Source organism: Strigops habroptila, chromosome 1 (genome assembly GCF_004027225.2).
Source record: "Strigops habroptila isolate Jane chromosome 1, bStrHab1.2.pri, whole genome shotgun sequence".
NCBI classification, from domain to species: domain Eukaryota; kingdom Metazoa; phylum Chordata; class Aves; order Psittaciformes; family Psittacidae; genus Strigops; species Strigops habroptila.
Window position 1 is genome coordinate 83,396,318 of NC_044277.2, and position 23,431 is coordinate 83,419,748.

At 41.3% G+C, this 23,431-nt stretch overlaps 1 protein-coding gene across 4 annotated transcripts in view; it reads left to right on the forward strand.

Annotated features, from left to right (window-relative positions):
* The window catches only part of CDH20 (cadherin 20), a 119,979-nt gene extending 97,380 nt beyond the window's left edge, over window positions 1-22,599 (forward strand). For 2 of the 4 annotated variants that reach the window (XM_030503911.1, XM_030503901.1), the window contains 7 exons: window positions 1,707-1,894; window positions 5,480-5,733; window positions 9,270-9,406; window positions 11,904-12,025; window positions 13,888-14,005; window positions 19,904-20,155; window positions 21,634-22,599. In XM_030503911.1, coding sequence (XP_030359771.1) covers window positions 1,707-1,894; window positions 5,480-5,733; window positions 9,270-9,406; window positions 11,904-12,025; window positions 13,888-14,005; window positions 19,904-20,155; window positions 21,634-22,133 — 1,571 coding nt within the window. In that variant the 3' untranslated portion in view covers window positions 22,134-22,599. Of the gene's footprint in view, window positions 1-1,706; window positions 1,895-5,479; window positions 5,734-9,269; window positions 9,407-11,903; window positions 12,026-13,887; window positions 14,006-19,903; window positions 20,156-20,394; window positions 21,604-21,633 lie in introns of those variants that run through there. The other 2 variants (XM_030503928.1, XM_030503920.1) reach the window with 2 other exon arrangements.
* Window positions 22,600-23,431: the final 832 nt, after the last annotated feature.

Here is a 23,431-nt window from a genome sequence, read left to right on the forward strand (position 1 = left end):
GAGTATTCACCACCTTTTCTTTATGAAGAGGTTTCTGACCTCCAAAATCATCAGAAAACACACCTTTTTTTAAAGGGGAGAAATCAGTTTACAGAAAAAGGAAAGAAGAAGGTCTTTTGTGTTCCTAGAATGTTTATGGCCATTGCCTTTGGCTGCTAATTGCTGCCCTGATTCTCTCTTCATCCCATCTCCAAAAGGACGTCTGTCAAATCAGGGACATGTGGCAGTGCTGGAAGTTGAAAGATAATTCATTCAACGTTCCAGCCAGGCCGCTGAAGGGGAGCGCATCTGGTAGCTGTGCTGCCAGTGTGCAGTGTGTTGTCATATAGCCTGCTCTCCGGAAAAGGTTCATCTAAACCTTGGCAATATACAGTTTAATCCTAAGACTTGCAACAGCCACAGTTAATGGAATGCAAAAGCAGGCAACTCCACTCGTATCAGAAATATTACTTTGCATTTACAAAAGTGATCCTCAAATCAATATTTTGCAATATTTTGCAATATTTTGTTCTTTCTTTTTACTTTGTTTAGATCAAATTTATCTAAATAATTTTATATTATTATTAAAACTTGAAAGAAGCTTTTCAAGTTTGATTGAACTAAATCTTTTAAGGGGTATACTTTTATTGAAAAAAATAAAATCTGTATCTTTTGGTGGCATAGATCAGTCTCAAGTCATTTTGGTTTTACCATTTTTCTCATCTAGCTGAGAAATAAAAACTCCTGCAGTTCTTTTTGTTGCTATGCTCTGTTTCTGCATGTTGCACTGCTAAATCAAAGCATTGCACTGAGATTAGCAAGAAGCCTCAAGTTCCACTTTTCTGTCAGAGCAACACGTTGAATGCACCATTTTCAATCCTGTTTTGAAAGTGGCATAAATTGTAATTGTTTGATATCAAACTCTTGATTAAGAAAAATAAGAATAGATTAAACCCCATCCTATGTGTTATTCTGCTTTATAAAGCTCAATAATTGGCGGAGTCAATAGAGAGAGTGTAGCAAGGAAGGTTTGAACATAAAGTATGATGGCAGAGAAGTATTTTAGATTCAACACCTATATTTTTAAAGCACACTTTCAAAATAGCAGCTCTCTCTTTCCCCAGGCTTGCTGCTCAGCAAATTAGTGATGTACCAAATGTGCTCAAGACAGGGTTCATAGGGAGAGGTAGTATATTTTAATAGAGTAACTGGTAAATTTGGAAGAAACAGGCAAGCTTCTGAGTTCTCAAAGCCTTGTTCAGTACTGAAAGAAGTTTGTACTGACTTGAGAAAGGATTTGTGGTGCTCAAAACCTACGTGTTTATTCCTGCTGCACAAGCTGATCTAACAAAAGACACCTGTCCTATTAAAACTGTTTCATATCCTGCTTTATATCATGATGCTTCAACAGCACTGGTGTTAATTGCCCCATTTTTCTAGTTGAAGTTCCCCTTTTCAGGAATATTGCTGCTTTGAAAAGAACCCTTTGAACAAACCTGTTGATATGACAAACTCCTCCTAAATAAAGCTTTCCCAGGCAACTCAGTCAAGCTGGGGCTTTTTAAAGGAAATCACACTGCTGTTGCAGCTTTGGGAAAGGTACTGGAGACTCCCTGCAGGCTATGCAGTGTTGTGGCCTGCCCTGATCTACTCTTCACATCGCAGTTTTCGGTTCCTTTTCACAGCCTGTTTTTTGCTCCCCTCTCCCTCTCTGCTGCTTGTGCCAGAACATTATCAGATGAGCGTGCTGGAGTCCGCTCCCATCAGCTCTACTGTGGGCCGTGTGGTTGCTAAAGACCTGGATGAAGGCATAAATGCGGAGATGAAGTATAGCCTTGTGGATGGAGATGGACTGGATGTCTTTGATATTAACACTGATCCTAATTACCAAGTTGGCATCATAACTGTGAGAAAGGTAGTGAAAAGTTTCCTTTTTATAGTAATTTATATGGCTAACAGTCCTGGTTACAGCATTCCCTTATGCCTGTAGTAATTTGGTTTCCATTACATGACAGTAACCCTTTCCTGCTATAAACCACAATTCCTGTAACATTTATTGCTAAAACGTGAAAGGAGACTGCTTTCCTAGGAGCAACCTTTAAAAAGTGGGGACAGCATTAGCATAAACATGTTTTTTCCCACTAAAGGAATGGTCTGATTCACTATTTATCTATTTAAATATTCTCTGTAGCTTAATTATCCTACAATGCAAGAAATTAGATCAATATTTGCATTTGAACTGTACACATTTTTCACTCTGGTGTCCCACAAACAATAATACAGCATGCCTTAGAATTATTTATAAACCAATAAAACCCAGGCAGGTTTTTTTTTAATTGCTGCTTGAAGATCCATAAATGCTAATTAGGCTAGAAGAAGCTGTCTCTAAAATGGCAGCTGTGAAACTGCTAGTACTCTGTACCGCAGGCTACACAGAAAGGCATAGAGTATTTTCCTTAGACTCCCTGCTACAGGATATTTATTCTACAAGCTTACATAAATGATAGAAGTTCAACTCTGTTCTTGGTTATGAAATTGTAACCATATTTCTGCCTAAGCATATCTAGTGTACTAATAAGAAAGTATATTCTCTATTTAAATAGCCTGGGATTAAAATTGTGCACTAAAATGGAACAACGCATGGCAGAGACTTGACCCTAATAAGCCTCTCTGCCCTACAGCAAAGCATTTAAACGTGTATTTATGGTCACCTTTCTCCTGAGCACTAGTCCCTGAAGTTAAATATGTTTGCTGGATTAAGGAGATGTTGAATACAATCTCTAATGTAATTTTTCACTCATTTATTGATGAAAGAAAATTGTTTCTTTGGAGTAAATGTGTTAATAAGCTTGACTTTTGCTATTATGAATACAGTTCTACTAGATGTTTATGTACGTCAGGAGGAGGAGTTATAAACTTCTACAGCATCAATCATACCTGCTATGTACTGGCATCAGGTACATACTGCTCAATACACAAATGTTTGTAAAATTCTACATATGCCTGTAGCTTTTTGTAATGTTATGACTATCAATAGCAAAACATTGGGAATGTTGAACTTTGTATCCACTTAAGAAAAAAATAATTCAACTGGATATCAAAATGGGGGGAGTGAGAAGAGAGACAGAGTAAGAGTTTCTAAACCCAGAATGAAATCTTTGAAAGAAAGCAAAACTTTCCCTTTCATTTTTCTAGACAGATTTCCCAAACAAAATTACAAACACTTCTACCACGGGCATCAAAAAGTCAGAATTTGCAGTTATGGATAAGACCACTGCTTGCAGTCTTGTGGCCACTTACCTCAGCCCACTAATCCCAAAAATGTTGAGCATCTCCTGAAGAGTTATGGCTCTTTCCAAGCTCCCTGCCTGTGAGGCTGATAGTCACACCAGTGATAATGTTCCCCCTTCTCCCCGCCTTGGCTGCCATGCTGCCCATAGGAGCAGGGTGGTGGGTCACCCAGCCAGCACGAAGCCCAGTGCCCTGGAGGGCCCTGTGCTGCCTCCTCTCTGGTCAATCACTTCTCACAGCAGCTTTTGCTAAATCCCTCCTGCACGGCACATCTCCCAGTGTCTATCCCAGCACTGGGGGAAGGAGGATGAGGATGAGGAGAGGTTTCCATTGGTTGCCTTTCCACTCAGCTATGTTTTACAACACGCTCAGTTTGCAGAAGGCAACCCACTCGCCCTCCCCATGGGACCTGTGCTGGAAAGAGGTTTGAACGTACCTGTGGAGACAAAACTAATGAGACGGGCAGCAGTGTTGAGGCATTGGCACGTGAAAAAGTCTCTTGAGGGAAAGCCACGGCTGAAGATGAAGGCAAACTGAGGAAGTCTGAATGCGGAAGCATCAGAAAAATGATTGCCTAGCACACTTGTTTGATTTTCCTCATTTGTCTAACTTGATCATTCTAGGTGATTATGTCTTTTCATAATGTAGTTGGGTTTTATAGCTATTAAGTGTTTTTGTGATTTAACTGCTCTTTTTACAACTTAGCTTTTTAGTGTATGTGCAGTGCTTCTCATGCAGTTTTCTGAGAAACCATGAAATATAATGGCCTCTTAGTATATGTTTAGGCAGCTTTGCACTGCACATTTCTTGACAGATGGACACTAAGTGTTGCTTGATCATGTGAATGTATTTTATTGCTATTTTTATAATGCATAAATATGCAACTGGTAGACCATAGCAACTCTGAAGTAATGGGTAATACCTTTGTAGATCTAGATAAATCCTTGCTGACAAGTGCTATGCCTGCAGTAGTCACTGATTTACCAGGTGGAACTAAGGGCAGCGTGAGCAAGTTTCAGTTCATCTGTTTGTACCTGCTGCCACAGGTTGCACAGTTTGTACTACATCACTGCTCAGCATCTCCAGTAGTATTGGACTGTCATCTCACCAACACAAGAAAACCAGTTCCCATTCCAGTTTTCATTTCTCACCTCCATGTACTAAATGCTGAGTGAGTTTTAGATTTATAATTTCAATAACTTCCAGTCTTTCATCAGGCATTCCTATGGAGGACATCAGCACTGACAATTTTACTGCAAAAGCATGAGCTTTTGTATGTCACCACTAATAGAGGAAGCTACCCTCCCTTTATTCATTATTTCAGGAAATAAAATTTTTAAAATTCCCACTCCCTGTTTCAAATAAGACTTGAGTATTTTATCCAGAAACGCTCCTGTAGGAAGAGGTCAGGGGTACCTCATAATGCTTTGAAATTAAACTATAATCTAGGAAGGGAGGAGATTGAAATCCTTGCACTCAGCACACCTGGATTGCGAACGTGTGTTTAGAACACTTACTGAGACGAGGTGGAAAACCCCACTTCTGGGAAGGATGGATTACTGATAATAACTGGAACGGGATCCCACAAGAGAGGCCGACCGTGTCCCCTGCTCCCACTGGAGCCCTTTAGCAGTGCGGCAGACAGGGAAGGCTCTGGAAATGAGACTGATCTCCATAGAGAGGAAAAAGGATGTTAACTGGGACCTCAACCTTAGGTGTAAGCATCCTTGTCCCTGACACTGGACCCATTTTTGATGAACCAACTTTTCATATCTTTAACTTATTTTCAAGTGCTCCCATGTCTGTTTCTACATGTATTTTCCTCAGAGTGGCATGAAACACACTGTACCAATCACAACAGTGGTCTTGTGCCTGTTTTTACTTTCATTTCAGCAAGAAGAATGAAAGAATACATATTCTGAAGTGGTCTTCAAATATTTCTACTGGCTTTTTCAGTTCAACTGTCAAATTAAAAAAAAAAAAAGAATATGTATACTGTGCCACTTCTAATACTACTTTCAATACTTTTATTCCATCTGCAAATATTTATCTTTGTTACCCTTATGATTAACAATCATAGTAAAGATTTACTTTAGGAAAGAAACATTGTTTTATATTAGAGGGCAATTTTACTTCTGAAAATTGAAATTATGTGTTCTAGATCATATGGCTCAGTGTGCCTAATGCTGGATATATTTTTCCTCCTCAGCCTTTAAGTTTTGAGAGCAAGAAAAGCTACACCTTGAAAGTAGAGGGTGCCAACCCCCACCTGGAAATGCGGTTCTTGAACCTGGGTCCCTTCCGCGACACCACCACCGTCCACATCACTGTGGAGGATGTAGATGAACCTCCTGTGTTTGAGCAAAGCGTCTACTTTGTGGAAGTGCCTGAGGATGTGGAGATTGGAACCACCATACAAACCATTTCTGCCAAGGACCCAGATGTGACCAACAACTCCATCAGGTCTGTCCTGTCTTTGTGTGTTCCCCCACGAGTGCTCCCTGGTATGTATGGTTGGTGAGACAGTGATGAAACAGCACAGCTGGGAGGGACTCACTCTTTTTTAGCCAGTAGTAGTTGTCCGTAGGTTTAGTCGAACCAGATCTCACACAGTGAGGGGCTCTGCTATGACTGTCAAAGCAATGCAGGAGCTCACCCTTGCCTTTTCTGTGGTATAAAGAACTCCTCTAGCATTGCAATGAACTGGTCAGGCATGTCCTGATAGCATACATTAAAAACAAACTGCATACTCTCATGCCTTTGTTGGCACAAAACCTGACAGCATCACTGAGAATCTGCTGCCATACTGAGGGAAAGGTAATCAGCTTGCTTCTGCTTTCTCCCCCTCCTGATTCAAAGCCTGCCTTTGTCAACAGCTCAAATACACAGCTACTTTTGGAGTAGATTGAATGCATACTAATAAATATTCATGAAGCACTAAATTGTATAGCGCCTGGTCAAAGCTGCAGAGCTAGATATTCCCATATAGAGTTAAGAAAGGTAAAGGTGTATTTACAGCCATAGGAGCTTTGTAGGTGTAACTCAGCAAGGAGCCAAAGGAGAAGATTTGTGTGATCACAGTGCTCTTTTCCATAATAGCTGCCAAGTCAGCCCGGTTTATCAGAGAAGATCGTTTTTCTCCGAGGCCAGCACACATACTAATTTTCACAATCTGCAGAAGCTCCGAGTGACTGCAAGTTTAGAATCCCAGCAGGTTGGCTGCTTCTCTCATCTCAGAAATGCTCTGGGTGTTGAGTTGTTGTTTGCCTAACCTTGGGTCAATTCAGTTTCTGAAATGTCTGTGTTCAGGAACAGCCCTAGAAAATACAGGAGGGAGTCAAAACATCAAAGATTTGGAGTTTTTGAAGAAAGTGAAATCTATATGAGCAACTCTGGGCTTCACATAGGAGATTGGAGCAGACACAGAACCTGTTCTAAATGATATTGTTTTCTGTGTTGCTGCTTTAATTAGTTTTTCATCTCTGCTATCTTAATATACCTATCTTTTCTATGTTATAAGGTTATCATACTTCTCATGATATTGTCTCAAATTCTTCAATAAAACTAAGTATTATGCTGTCTGCATCACAATTTCATTACCCTAAACTTTTTTCTATTCGCATCCTATTTTACTGATTACTGTCTAGCATTATCCAAACACTGCATTGCAAGCAGCTTTGTGCTAATCTGCTTAAAACAGTGTAAGAGTAATTCTGGGGACTATCAGAGGGTAGAAGTGTTCATTGTTATTTTTAATGAGGTTTTTCTTAGTTTTCTTCAGAGCTTTCCAGTGACTACCCTTGATGAAACAGCACTCTATAAAGCACAGAATGCATCACCAAAGATATATTAAAAAAAAAGAAACCAAACAACAAAACAAATAAAAAACCCCAGTTGCAAATATTCGCAGACTCCTTTGTAACTCTGTCTCTTCCGACTTTCTTCCTTTCTTCCCTTCTTCCCATCTTCTGCCCTTCCTACTTTCCTTTCTTTCCTCCTTCCTTTCTTCCCTCCTTCCTCCCCACACCAGTACATATAAATGCAAATGAGTGGGGTAGAGGTAAAAAAAAAGAATAAAAACCACTTGTAATGCTATCTAAAATACAAATGTTAAGAACTGGTTCTGCTTGCCTGTCATGTGGTCCACTCCATCCATGACAGCTTTGTGCAGTATCATTCTGTCAGTGGTTAAAGCTTGCTTTGCATTCGCTTTGCACAGGGCAAAGCAATATAAGAAACCCAAAATCCCATATTTTGTTACACAAGCTGAAATCCATCTGAATTAAAATGGTGACCTGACCCTCCTTTTATCATTTTTTCAAGTATGAAAAATCCAGGACACATTGTGGGAGGGCTCACTAAACACAGGGGAACTCTCAAATCCTAATTTTCCCAACATCCAGTAGCTGGATTCTCACACTGTGAAATTCTGATGGCTGAAAATATGCCATGATTGTTGTTAAGTGATTCAGGAAGATTACCTAAAGAATACAGTGGAAACAAGTGTGAAGGAGCAGGTGTTATTAGCAGGAGAACTTAAATGGAGAACCCAGACGGAGACTCCACCTGTGCCTCTTGACACTGGTGATTAATACTGCACCACTTAATCACAAAGCCATATTCAATTTCAGATACTTGTTGGCCTTAAACTGTCAGAAATTCTTTTATAGTCCTCATACAAGAATAATTATTATAGCAAAAAATAGGAACACTCAAACTTATTTCCTAAATAAATCAAATGCCTCGGAAATCTATTTAAGAAGGTATGGGAAGGACTGGAAAGGAAAGGGAAGCAAACCTGCTATCCCGCCTTCTTTTATTTTTCTGGAAAAAAATTGTAAAACAATTTCCCAACAGCACAGCTCAATAATATTTTATATCCCAGTTTGATAAGTCGCTATATAAAGATCAGGCTGGCATGCTTGTTCCAGTCAATGCACTTGTGCTGAAAGGAGAAAATTCAGAAGAACAAGCCCTGTTCAGCATCTGTTATGACTAATGTTTTCACTTTCCATCAACTTCAAAGAAAGAAGCAGCAAAAATGAGAATAATTCTGGGCTCTGCTCTAGGCTGTGGCATTTACATAGGTGCATGGATGGCTTTTGCCAAAGGACCTCTTACCATGATAACATGATAACATAGTTAGCTGGGAAGGCAACTTGTACAAACTGCTGTTAAGAGCAAGATGATGCATATGAAGCGTATTGAGTATTTTACACACCCTGTGAAATGGTCCCTCTGACTGAGTGAATACAGTGGTGACAGCTGTCAATCAACTGCCTTCCTGCCCAAGTTGTCTGGCCTGCAGGTACCACCATATTTCCTTGCTCATGGGTACAAAAAGCTTATTCCCAGCATTAAACTGACAGGATACTACCCAGGCAGGTTCAGTAATTATGATGAATCAACCTCACAGAGGGAGCTGCTTTTCTGGCTAGGTGATATGAGAAAGCCATTCATCATCCCCTTGAGTTGACATGGCTCAATCAGTATGGATGTTTCAGGATACAGGTGGAGTTTATTCACCTGAAGGAGGAGAGAATACAAAAGCACAAGGAAGGGAACAGTTCCTCCTTGTCAGCCTAGGTGCTCAGAGAATGAGCTGAGTAAAGTAATTTTCATCCTGTCTGAACTGTGCCCAAGGAAAGGGCATAATTATTTTGCTTAGAAAAAGAAATCACACTCCTCACTGACAGATTTTCTCTGTAAAGCAGATGTTCCTGTGCTGAGCTGTGCCTTGCTTTGAGGCTTCTTCCTCTAAATCTTCCTGTCTTCCAGCTCCATCCAAGTAGTACTCACCATTAAATGCTGTTAGCCACATGAACTAGTTTTTTGAGCAGCTGACTCTACCTATACAAGTCAATGGAGCATGTAACTAGGTTGTGGAAGAATGTGGATCTGCTGGGTATGACATTATTCTCACTGCTTGGGTACTTTGTTGGTTATAACACACAGTTTTCACAAGGGTTGCATAATACTTTTAATATGTACTCTTGCAGATACTCAATTGACAGGAGCAGTGATCCGGGGCGATTCTTTTATGTCGACATTACAACAGGAGCACTGATGACTGCAAGACCTCTTGACCGGGAAGACGTTTCTTGGCACAACATCACTGTGCTGGCCATGGAGCTGAGTAAGGAGAATCCAAACTGTACATAGATTAAAGAGATACAATAGACAAAACAGGCTGAGAGACGGATTCAGCAATTCACATCTTCTTATGCACTGAGTAGGAAGCTGTGTTAACTGAATTACTCTTCTGACATCGACAAGCAAATACTGCGTATTATTTATTTTCTGTGCTCCCTTTCACAGGATGGTGGGAGGAATAGAGGTTGGCAATTCAATGCAGAGTGCTGCTTTTTCAATTCATTAGTATTCCAGGGATTTATTTAAAACTCTTTCTGATGTGTTTCTGCAAAAGCTCTGTATCTTCAGAAGGGCTAGGCAGTTAAAGCAGACGCTGCAAAGGCTGTACAGCTGCCAGAGCTGCCAGTCCTACCTGGGAAGATTGAGGTGCAGGGGCTGGTAGGTAGCAGTGATCCTACACTGCTAGGTCACCAGCTGAAATCTGCTCTGGTTCAGCAGCAAGTAAAGGTCATCACCATCTGCTTGCTAAATGATTTGGGCCGGAGTGCTTTGGGATTGCTAAACTCATTATGCATTTTGGTTTTAGAATGAACTAAAACTCAGCTCAGGATTCATCTGTGCCAAGCATTTACCTAGGCTTTGAGAGCAAGGAGATGCTGATTATTTCATAGCATCTCTATGAAAAATTTAGCTGAGTTTGAAATACTAACAGATGTGAGCTTCATAAAGGAGCTTGGGATATGTAAGCAAATAAAAGGTTCACACCATCTTCACCAGAAATCTCTCTGGTCCACATAGCTTTTGCTCAGGATCTCTGTGCATCTGCTGAGGGGCAGCAGCATTTCAGAAGCTTGCTGCCAATAGCAGGGACATTCCTCATGTCTGAGAGAGTTCCCTGCACATCCAGGCCATACCAGAGATATGGGGCAGTTTGAGAGTAAAAAAGTTTTGAGAAGCTTGCCCAAAAATGCAATCAGCCAAGTTGAAGTTAGCAGAGGGAAGGTTTTGCAAGAATCAGGGTGACTCTGCCACATATTAGCAGGCTGTTCCACAACATGATGTCTTTCTGTCTCCTTTTTAGTAGTGAGGAGTTGGTGACATGGTAGGATCTCACCCCCATCTATTTTGATGCTAGTTTTATTTTCAGCCACCAATGACCACTGCAATTCCATGTAAATCCAAATAGACAAGTCTGTAAAAGCTGCCCCTGTAGCAGCACTCAAGGGTGAGAGCAATATGAAGGCATGTCTTCCTTTGACTCACCCTCCATCAATCCTCTGTCAGTTTTGATCTGTACGTGTGCAACACAATATTTTAGTCTAGTGAATACTTGCAAAAATGTCATAGTTGTGCACTCCTGAATAAAGCTCCTACTTTAAAAAGTTAGATCAATATTACTAAGAGTGTAAATGCTGACATTCATCTGACACAATGACGGGTGTGCTAGCAAGATATGTATGGATATGTGGGAAGCTGAAGGATTAAATTATAAATTAGGCAGAAACAATATAGTTTATGAGTATTATCTCAATGATACAATGTGACACATGTTACGGATACAGTACATTGAATGTTTAAGTAAAATCCAGGGTGTAAGAAAATTCTCCATTGTTTATATGAATATATCACTTCTTGATATAAAGGGAGATATATTTGGAGATGAATGCACAAAGTGGTATGGTGAAAAAGAAGATGAGAATACTATTTTTTAAGATTTTCTGTATTTTTGCACTTTTTCTGACATCGTAATAATGAATTTCCTTTTATTTCTGCTTAGAGTTTTATCATTAAGTAAAGGAAAAAAGATGTTTTGAGGAAAAAAACACAGTAAAAAAATATTCTGTGGCCACTTAGTTTGGAAATTGTGAAGATATTTGAAATGATGTATGGATTTACCGGCAAAGAAAGCTAATGAACCAGTGGGACAGAAATATCACAAATGATGTCATGCAGAATGCAAAATTTTCATTGCAATTTTAAGCTTCAGTGAAAGCTTTTCTCTACAATTTCATGTGTTATTACATTTTAACCCTCCCTGTACAAAGTATCAAAACCTTGACAGTATTTGTGAGTTCAAAGAACATAAATTCTGAGCAAATTCTGAACTGCAGAATTACCACTTTCAACGAGAACCGAATCACAAACCTATCCTTAAAAGAGTCCCTTCCTGATTTGTGCCCCAGCACTGAGGCTCAACGAATACCGTTGCCCAGTCAAGGGGCAGTGAAAAAAAAAAAATGGGGCATTGTCTAGAACTTTTGTTGTAGAAATAGCCCCATTGGACTGAACAAGGCCGAAGTTTTCATGGAATTTGTTTGAAAAATATGTGATTAGATGGGAAGCCAGGATAGAGAGAGAGACGCATTTGCAGCTTCAGTCAGAGTCACAAAACCCGCAAGCAATCGCAGCTCCCAATGGGAAAATGCCATTTAACACAAGTCAGTAGCCAAAAAACTGCTTTATCTCTCAAGCAAGGTGAGGAGCAGCCCCTTCCCCTTCCCGTATATTGCCTTTCCTTACGTTGTGCCTCCTCCTTCCAGATAACCCCTCTCAGGTGGGCAGCGTCTCCGTAACGGTGAAAGTCCTGGACGTGAATGACAACGCGCCAGAGTTTGCAAGGTTCTATGAAGCTTTTGTTTGTGAAAATGCCAAAGCGGGGCAGGTGAGAAACACTAGTAATGCCAGGGGTTGGGGAGGGGATGCCGTCCTCCACAAAGGTAGCGTGCCAGAAAGGGTGAGCATTGAAAAGAGGGGTCAGCTAACCACACATTTCATCTGAACTCTGGTCAGCAGCTGTCTGTGCTGGTTTCCAAAGGCAAGTACATCACACCAGGATTAGCATCATACATAGCACTTCTTTTTTCTCCCTCAGTAGTTTCCAGGATCACTGACCAATATGCTTCATGGCTGAAATTAAGCCTTCCTTTGGGCAGGTGCCAGCAGGCAAACGCCCAGTTGTCCTGTAGCAGCAACAAAGAGAGGAGAAATGTTATGCCATGAGAGCCATGAAGTCAGCCTGGCCTGCGTGTGACAGCAAGGCTTACTGTTAAAAGACCCTATTTGTAAGAGCCTTAAGCACTCTGGACTTGTGGGAGCTGAACATAACAGACTACATCAGCTTCAAAGGGGCAGCAAGCTGACCCTGTTCTGCTGTGACACAGAGTCGTAGACAACACAGGACTTCCCACTCCACACACTGTAAACCCGCACCTCTAAGCAAGCAGTGAAGCCTCTTTGCTCCTCTCTCTTCTAAAAGCCCATTAAACCCCTTGAACAAGGTCTGCCTTTGTCACAGATGGACATGATCTCTCTCTCGCTGGAGCTGGTGCAAGCTTTATTGCTGATTGCTTGTAGGGTGGCAACTTGGGTGCTTTGCCACCCAGGGTCCACAGTGGAGACTTGTGTCTCCTCGTGCAAAGCTGACTAGCATAGTTTAAACACTTAGATGCACCATTCTATTTGTGAAGGAAAAATTATGCTAGTAATATCACTATGTGTTCACTGAAGCTTCTCCCAGCTTGCTGTGAAGCAGAATGAAATAGCTACTCACTCCTGGGACAACTGTCTCACAACTATCATATACAGGATAATTTCATCTCCCTAATTCACAGAGGATCTTAAAAATACAGGGAGTAGAAATCATTTCGTATCTTTTTTCCTGGTTTTGAAAGGTCGGTGTCCTAAATAATAAGTTTTCTGATAAATGCACACTAATTTAGACTGCTTCCTTATGTGGAGAAAGACAGCTTCTCTTTCCACTCTTTGAAAAGTTCTGACATAATTTTTAAGGTGCTGAACAAGAATTTAAGGGTCTGTCATTTGCCTTTGAATTCAAAAATAACTTTTGAATGCAAAAATCCAGGTGAAGATTTATTCCTTGTCTAAAAAGATGTCAGAATGTTTATCCAGACAGAGTTATAGCTCACTGTGCTTCCAGCTGTTAGACCTACTTTACTAAGCCTCTATAGATGAGCTGACAAATCTCTTTCTGGATTTGACATTGTCTTCATTTCTTTCCATGGTGTTATACATTGCACATGCAAAGTGTGTGCATGGTTTCCTTTTCTCTTTTTCTTTTCCACTGACATCTTGGAAAGAATTTAATTGATTTAAAATTAAGAGTGATACAATAATCAACCTGAAGTCCTTTTCTACCTGCAAAATGAAGCTGAAAATAAGTATGGGAGTCTTACAAGCTCTCTAATGCACAATGAGTCTTCTGAACACCCTGAAAAAATAAATGTGCAACAGAAGATAGGGATGCACGAGAGAAAAGTGTCTGTTGTTTGAAGCAAACCAACTATTTCCTTTGTTTAAAAGTGATTTGCATGATCATAGCAAAATACATAAAGCCTGCAAGGTTTTGAGTCTCTTTTTGATTTATCATCTACTGTACATCTGCAAGACAGTTTCATTCAAATGCTCCGTTTGCTTATATATGTAAAAATGTATACGATATCTGTTTATTTATATTATATATATTTTGCTTCTCAACTGTTTCTGCTTTGTTATCATATTCTGTAGCTGATCCAGACAGTGAGCGCCATCGACAGGGATGACCCACAGGAGGGTCAGCACTTCTACTATAGCCTGGCTCCAGAGGCAGCCAACAACCCCAACTTTACTCTAAGGGACAATCAAGGTAATCAGAGTAGACACAGACAGTTAGATACTCTAATTTCTAATGCCTGAGTTGGACTTGAGAGGCTGTGACTTACACTGTGTGATAAGACTGCCATTTCACATAATACCAAGTGACACCTGCTCCTTAAAGGCAGCAATAAAATGACATATTACTTAATACACTTGAAGGTTATATGATATTTTCTTCTTTACAAATATTCTCTAGAAATAGGCCCCTTTTTCTTCTTCGATGAAATGTGCCAGTGTTCTGTGCAAATTCAGATCTTGTGGCCAGGCTGCAGGCATCTTAGATAACAAAGTGGAAATTGCGTTCATTCAGAAGGAGATGCTTTAAGGTAGGATAGCAACTGGAACTAGGAGACATATCTGAAGGGAATTACATTGCTCTTTTTTTTTTTTGTACTTTTCATGTTTTCTCCCAGGCACAGAAAGGGAAGATTCTAGTACTGTTCCAGTCTTTTCCCCCAAGCATTTTTTTTCTTCCTCTTCCGCATATCCTCATTTCTGTAGGAAAGGGCAGGAGATAGGGAAGGAGATACAGAGCCTTAGGCAGATAACAGCATACAGCTAAAAGTCTGTGTAAGATCTGCTAAGTAGAAACTGAAACACCAGTGGGAAGACTCATGGCAAAGCGCTGACACTCGACTATCCTAACCAGTGGAATTCATTTCTTTTGGGGAAGTTTTGGTGGGTTTAGACCCCGCAGGAAAGCCCCGCTGTGGCAAGTCCTTGCATGACTGCTGCTGATAGAGGATCTCCATGGGCAGATACTGGTGCTTAGGTCAGATCCACAACAGCCTTCATGGGGAAAGAGGGAGGACTTTGAGTGACCTGGTGCGGAGCTTTGAAAGCCAATACGAAGGGGCTGGATTTCAGTAGAAGTTTAGTATGTAAAGTACAGCAGATCAGCAAGTGATTCCAGAATAAATGGGCAGACTAGCCACCTGCAGCATCTGTGCCTGTCTCCAAGCAGTGTGCCTGCCCCTGCTCCCACACATGCCTGCTTGTCGCAATATTTCCATAAGCCCCTCTGTGTCTCTGCAGGCATACAAAAAAGCAACACAGAGGCTAACAAAGAAGCTCCTGCAAACATCTCTTAAAACATGCTACTTGCAAAGTCTGGAGCCCTTCTATACTGCACGCTAATGTTTTTTCATCCGAAAACCAATTTTCTTTCTTTAGTGTTCCTGAAACCTCCTCACACAATTTCTTGTATTTTTATTCCCATCTTTTTCCCATTGTCTCCTTCTTTTCATTTTTGAATATATATTGCCAAAATAAGTGAACAAATTAAACACAACTATTGCTAAAACATTTGGCAAAGTAGGCTCATTTCATCCTCAAGGCATTGTTCTAAAAAAAGAAACTCAGAAAATTCCCAGCATCAGATGCACTTTTTCTGTCTAAGGCCATATTTGCAATAATTTATAGTGACAGCAGTGACTGAATGGCTGTGCTTCCCACTTTATGTAAAATACCAGTTTTCCAGAGATATACATCACAAGAAGCTTAGGGTACTATTGGTTACAGACCTGAAACGAAAAATGTAAAGTATCAAACCACTGACTATTTGAAATATACACATTAAGGATTAATTTAGTGCCTCAGCAATTTGGAGTGCAGTAGTCATTTCAGTAACAATAATTTATATTTATATTTTCATCTAGAGACCACTAAGGACTACAGAAATCATACGACATAGTCACAGAGGGGGTAGCTATACTGTATGTTTCAGCATGGCAAGACAAGAAACAGAACCCTCCTTGCTAGTCACAGCCTGTGCACGTAAACACAAGACAGCAATGTTTCTCAGGCTGCGGGAAGGCGCTATTAAGATTTGCATTTGTGCTGATTACTTGGTTGTCCAATATAGCAGTAAGAGAAACTGCAAAACATGCAGCCTTCCTGGCGCAATTAAAACCTTGATTTATACTGAGCAACAGATAGATCACAGTTTGCATTCTGATGAGCTGTTTTACATATTTCTTTGGCCCTTGTCAATTTCGTGTCTGAGAACTTCTTCAGTCTATTCATTCTCCACATATCTCTGGCAGACAAAGAAATCCTATTGTTCTCCACTTTTACAGTTAGGGATCCGGGGCAAAAAGAAATTAGGCTACTTACATGCCTGGTTCCCTTTGAGTTCAATAAAATCAGTGGGAGGCAGACATGTAAGTATCTGCAAAGATCTGTGCCTAAATGACCTCCCAAGGCCTTGTAAGATATATGTGATAAAGCAGGGAATTGAGCTGAGGTCTCACATCTATTTGGTTACTCATGTAGGGCATTGCCAAGCCATCTTCCCCCACTTCTAAGTCCACTGAGAATATGCTGGAAAAAAGTTGGCAAAAGAGGCTTGGTGTAAGAATGGGAACTAAATAATCTTCCTGCGTTTCCAGATTAAACTCTGAGCTGATCTTCTGTTGACTCTTAAGTGCTGGCCTCCATCTTTGGGTGAACTGATGAAGAGAGCAGACATTTTAATGGGTGCAGGGTCATACCGTTGCCAGGCCCATCATTAGAAGCCTCTGGCAGTCCTCCCCATTGCATTTAAACTTGTCCTAGGAAAACTTTGGGCTATTTCTTCCTTCCCTAAAACTGCAGTCTACCTCACACTTCAGCAGAGAGCAAAAGCAGTGAGCAGCTGAAAATCGTCAGGAAAAAATGTGACCCCTTCCTCAAGCCAGTGTTGTCTGTAGTGCCTGCTTCCTTGTGCTCTTTCACCCACTCTAGGTGAAATATTTCTTTGTTTCCCTATATTTATAATTATTACAATTAGGTTTTAAAAGCTAACAGAAGTTCTATACTAACCATCCCCAGTTCTTGTACAGATGTACATAGAAAGAAAACAAGCCTTTCTTGTAAGAAGAGCGGTGGTCAGCTCTGATCTCACAGTTTGGACCTACACAGTGGTTAATTCCCTTAACCTCTCCAGGGAGGTACATCACTTTAACTGGGGCAGAAAACTGCAGGAATGAGATGCTTCATGGCTTGCTCTCACAACCACATAAAGACACCAGCCTGCATGCCCGCAGGAAGTACAGTTTTCACCTCCTGCTGATCACACAGGCATGGGACCAGCCATGCTGCAATCTTCAGTATCTCTGCTCAGCACTGTAGCTAAGTGCTACCATCCAGCCTTCTGTGAGCCAAAGATGCTGTGTTGGAAGCTGTGATGCAGAAATGTTGTGCATTCTTATCATGCTTGCTTTTTTTTTCTTTTTATATAATGGGGCTTTCATGTCCTCACAAGCCCTCTTCTGCTGGTGGCTGAGGCTTAGCAGTTATCAAATTTGGAAGAAAATTGTGTATTTCGTTTTCTGCCATGCTGCACCACATTCCAGCATGTCCTTCATGCTGCAGTAGTACATCAGATCACATTGGCTTTTGATGAGTCACACAACAAGCTTTGGCACCAACATATTGCAGTTGATAAGTAACAGGTAGAGCGATTCTTTAGGGATGATTTGGATGCCTGCCTACTGAAAAGCAAAACAAAACAAAGGGATGAAACGTAATGCTGAGAGTCATCAAGAGAATTTCATCACCAAGAACATTTAAGACTTGGGTGATATGTTCAGCACATCACAGGAAAAAAATATATATATATTATATATTAATATTTGATTATAAAGACTTGGGTTTGGCCTAAAAAAAAAAAAAAAAAAAAAAAAAGTTATGGTTAAAAACACTTGAGATGTCTCACTAGCTGATTTTGCACAACTTCAGCCAGGTTCACGGCCTGTGACTTCTTTTACAGGCAAAGTATGATCAACTCAAAATAATGAAGTCTTTTTTCCTCACAAAGAGTGATTTCACATAAAATGAAGGTTTGCTGTCACCTGAAAAGAATTTGTGACTCCTGTTGTAAGTCAGTTTAAAGAGAGTGAGTCTTTCACCCAGGAAAGAGAAAAGCAAGCAAATTACTACACTGTTAAGATGACTCAGACATTTCCATTGACACAGCATAAACGCAGGCACTTTGCCATTTTCTGCCATTTGGGTTGCTTTTTCTCATGCTAAAACAGGCCCAGTGTTGAAAAGATGTGGTTTTAATAGCTGGAGAGCACATACTAGAGGGCACATGAACATCCCAGGGTATGTGCACCAATACCATCTGATGCCATAAGATTTGCAGCACAAAATATGGAATTCTGAGCATAATTTAAGTCCAGCAGGCAAGTCTAGTGAGTCTAGCTTGAGTTTGCTTATATTCCATAGCTAGTGGTATATAACACTCCCGATTTCACTCCTGAAAGCCATCAAATCATTTTTGATGTTCAGACTACAGCAGATACTACAGCTAATTTATTTGCATGCAACCTGAGTCTCTGCACTGAAGATAATTACCCAAGATTTAAATTTTAGCAGTGAATTGATACAGAAATAATAAGGAAGTGGAACAATCCAGTCTTGATATTTTGGGGTTTTTCCACAGTCTGCTTGTGATCAGGTTTCTTGCCATTTCTAGGTCACAGCCACATTGTGCCAATCCACCTGGGAACAGCCGACTGGCATCCTGCATTTCCAGGCTTAGGAAATGTACATTGTAACAACCTAGAGATGCAGATGGCCAGACTGTGGCCTCTTTTGAACCAAGGAAACAGGAAACAAAACTAAGTAGTAAAAGAAACTGCATGAGGTTCAGCTCCTAAAATCCCAAAGCATCACTTCATGGGGTCAGGGCAGGTAGGTCTGCTAAAGAGAAAAAGTACCTGTGTTCCACATTTATCATTGCTGGCCCAAGATTTGCAGACATGTTTGTAAGAAGGGCCAATTTTCCTGCAGGTTCCTTTTGACTCTCTGGTGGCCAAGTTCACATCAGAGACATCCAGTCTTATGCTTTCCAAAAGTCTCTGAGGCCAAGAAGCTTGAAAGTCAGCACTAACAAATCATCACTGATCTCCAAAGATTTTGCTTTGGCATTCATGTGATGAGAAATGAGAAGAACAAATTCCTGAGTTCAATTTCTTTTTCATTAGGAAACATGGTGCAGTCTGAAGAATTTGAGGGAGGGGGTAGGCAGGAGTTCAAATGCCACTGGGAAATTCTGACATTTTAAAAAAGATGCTGAATATGGAGAAGCAGCCCCAAAGATAGGAATTTCCCTTGAAATGACCAACAACAGCTGACTGTTAGGTCACCCTTTTACTATTTTTTTCCAGCAGCATCACTTTCATTCCGTTTGATTTATATAAAAAACAGGCAGTCACACTAAATGAAGCAGAATGGTCATATCAAAGCAGAATAATTCTGACAATGATGACATGAAGCATTCTGACCTTTTTCAATGGCAAAAGTGCCAATGAAATTGCATGTATTTCACTGAAAAAATGTGCAGTTGCAAGTTCGCAACTCATTGCTGCTTTAGAATAGCAATCTGTTTTTTCCCTTGTCTTTTTGTTGCCTCAAGTAGATGACCATGCCATGTATCAAAAAACATTAAAAGTACCTGAACATGTCCACAAGGGTTATACATCAGCACCTCCAAAATGGTGGCAGCGCTCAAGAGTGAGGTCTAGAAAAGATGCTGAGCATGAAGAAACAGTGACAATAAGTTTCCTTCAACTGTTTGTTTCTGTCTTGCCATCTGAAAGCTCTTTTAGCTAAATCTGGAGGCTGTGAGTTTGCTCTGGGCACTTTATGTTAGAAGGGGTAAACACAACTGCTAAGGTGTGTATGCCTTGCAGGTTTGGAGCTGTAGCCTGAGAAGTGACTGGAATAGGAGAGGCAGAATCAAAATGCTGATTAGTGACAAACTGATACAAACCAAAGAAAAAAAGAGAGAAGACAAATACATGTGCGGGTCTAGGGGTGATTTTTTTAACCTTCCTTCTCTGCTGAATGCATATGCTCTGCATGTAAGCTCTTCTCTCCATTTATTTTCTACCCTCAGATAATACAGCATGGATTTTGACTAGGCGCTCTGGTTTCAGACAACATGAGCAGAACACTTTTTACCTCCCCATCCTGATCAGTGACAACGGCCGTCCCGTGCTGAGCAGCACAGGCACGCTTACCGTGCACGTGTGCAGCTGCGATGACGACGGCATGGTGATGTCCTGCAACGCGGAGGCCTACGTCCTCCCCGTCAGCCTGAGCAGAGGGGCACTCATTGCAATCCTTGCCTGCATCTTCGTCCTGCTTGGTAAACCCTTGTCTTCTTCTTGGGAGGGGTCAGACTCTTCAGTTCTGACCAGGGGGTTGCTAGCCAAAGGTGAAGGGGACACACACACACATCTATGTATATATTATATGTAGACACACATATACTGAAAGGGCCTAATCAAGGACCAGATGGACAGATGGTGTAGTTAGCTGCATATGGCTTCAGGCTCTGGGGGGTAGGAATGGGGGAAAACTATGGCCTGCATATATTTCTGCCAGATGCCCAGAGTGCCAAGGTGTCTATATCACTCTGCTTTCCCGGAAGAGGTATGCCAGGAGGAAGTCCTGAGAGCTGTGGCTGGGGACAGGTTACTTTCTCGTCCTCAGCAGTTTCTGATCAGATGGTCCCACAGGAAACAGGAATGGTAAGCCCTGTTTCATGTCCTGTCTTTTGACAGGAGATATCCTCACCTCCACACATTTTCCTTGAGACACTACATTAAAATTGTGCCTGTGCTGCTATAAAGGGGCTGAGCATCTTGCATGTGTTCTGTCTTCACAAATAAATTCCATCCCTTCCTTGCCCAGACTTTCTATGCCCCCTGATAGTTGTTGGTATCCAAAGAACTTCAGTGCTGCCCTCATTCACTCTCTTGAGGCATGAGATATTAGTTCAAAACACACATTCCCTGAAATTTCAGGGAACACAATTTGAGGAGCAGTGGAGTACGATACAGGAAAAATTCCTTAGAAATGTCTTCATTCTGGCTGTTCAAAGGAGCCTAGATACCTCAGTTCAAAATTTCAGCATTCAAAACCTTTGCTGAATTCTGGTCCTGGAAATACAGTCACTAGTTGATGGCACATTTTCAATAGTAAAGGGCTCTGGTGCTTGTATGACCACTTCTCCCCATGTTAAGAAGCATGGAGAAGATGATGAGCACCAGCATTGCAGTACTGCGAGAGGCTTGCAGATAAAACAAAACCAAAAAAAAAGATTTGGAGGAGACTAAGGGGCTAGCTCTGCATTTTGCTATGTAAGGCAAACACACCACCATGGTGCCTTGGCACCATCCATCGGTGTCGTATGCAACCCGCAGCCCAAGAGTCAGGCCCAAAGCAGGCTGCAAAACCCAGCTACACAGCAGGAAAAAAAATACCTCTATGGAGCTGTGAGCCACTGCAGATAAACCATTACTGATACTTGATCTGGCTAACTTAAGAGTAGCTCAAGTATTGTTATAGTGCACCACAAGCACCGCTGGATATACATGTCCTAATTGTCACCAGGAGTTAAGAATTACGGTGAGAAAAGGGACAGATTAACAGGACCTCAAGCTGCTAAGCTAGACTTGGGGTTGGGCAATTTCTACACCATCCACCTGTAACCACCACAGCTCTTTAAATCCAAGAGGCTGGCTGGGCTCATCAAGGGGAAAACAGAGCAGCAGAGACTCTAAAGCCCTCGTAAGATCTGCCCCTTCACTGATGGCCCTGTGTCTCTGTTGCCTCCTGCAGTGCTGGTTCTGCTCATCCTCTCCATGAGGCGCCAGCGGAAGCAGCCATACATCATCGATGAGGAGGAGAACATCCATGAGAACATCGTCAGGTACGACGACGAGGGCGGTGGGGAGGAGGACACAGAGGCCTTCGATATTGCTGCCATGTGGAACCCGCGGGAGGCCCAGCTGGTGGTGAAAAACCGGCAGGACATGCTCCCTGAAATAGAGAGCCTCTCCCGATACGTGCCTCAGGCGTGCGTCATGGACAACAACGTCCACAACTATGTGCTTGCCAAGCTGTATGAAGCTGACATGGACCTGTGGGCACCTCCCTTCGACTCCCTCCAGACGTACATGTTTGAAGGGAATGGCTCGGTGGCGGAGTCGCTCAGCTCCCTACAGTCGGTGACGACAGACTCAGACCAGAGCTACGACTACCTGACAGACTGGGGGCCACGCTTCAAAAAGCTGGCCGAGATGTACGGTGCCACAGACAGCAGCGGGGCTCTGTGGTAACAGACGAGGAATGGCAGAGGGGTTTCCATGCAAAACAGTGTCCACTAAGGTCCATTCTCATCAGATGCTTCCATGGACATGGTTGAGGCCTCCTAAAAAATAGCAATACGGTGCTTGGATGAGAATGGGAAGAAGGGTGCGAATGAAGGTCTCTCTGGATCAGCTTTACTCAGTTAAATTAAGTCATGCTATTGAAACAGTGGGAAGCAGAAGGAAGAAAGATTTTTCCTGTTTTTTACAGCAAAATTGAAAAGCTCCACACCTGGAATATAATGACATTATTCTCTTTCTCCCTTTCTCTCTCCCTTGTACACGGCAGCTTACTGAGCTCTGTACGTCTGGGTTCAAAGATCTACAGACTCCAACTGTAATCTCCAACTCACTAAGAAATTGCCAGCACAGAAAATCTGTTCCCCGCCAGTTACTTTTCCCCCATTAAAAAAGAAAAAAAAAATTTGCTTGCTAACAAGAGGGGGAAAAAAAAAAAAATCCCACAAAGCAGAAAATTGAAACTGGAATCTCAGAGGGCTCTTTGTAAACTAAACCTCCTCTCTTTGTTGCTAACAGAGTCCTTTTGTAACCCTTTAGAAACAAGGCTGAGGGGTTTTTTCCACCTGGCTGAGAGGGCTGAGGAAGAGGCTTTGAATTTCTGCTCTAGTTTAATGGCTGATCTATAAGTCATTGGTGTTAACACTAATCCATTTCCTATCAATCAAGTTTGTGTAAATTTATTCTCGGCTCCTTAAAACCATGACTCCACTAAACTGCTGAGAACAAAACCAGAAAATCTGCCTCTTTTGCACTGTAGATGTCTCTTCCATGTGCCAAATGTGAAGATTAGGTTCTACCAATGAAAGCCAAATAAATTTAAAAAAAGGAAAAGCTATATTTGGTAACTACATGGGTTAGATGGGCTTTCCTAATCTGTGTGAGGTCAATCCAAGGGATGTTTACATGCTGTAGATAACCTACTTGAACAAATGCAGTATTATAGACCAATAAATGGATGTAAGAAAATTACATGTATAAGTTTTGTATATTTGTTAATTTTGGTAATAAATATGATGTACTGCATACAGTACAGTACCTTAGCACCTCTTTTAATAAAAGTTAAACAGAAGGGAGAGTCTGATGGTAATTTATTGACTATTTTGCACACAGCAGTTAGTGCTTATCTGTGGTTTTACATGCCTTAAGCATCAAGAAAAAATGGTTCATTAGCATCATGTCAAGGAGACAAGCCTTCAGTTTGCAGGTTCAAGCAGATTGTCTGCTTCTTTTATTGTTGTTCACTTGGA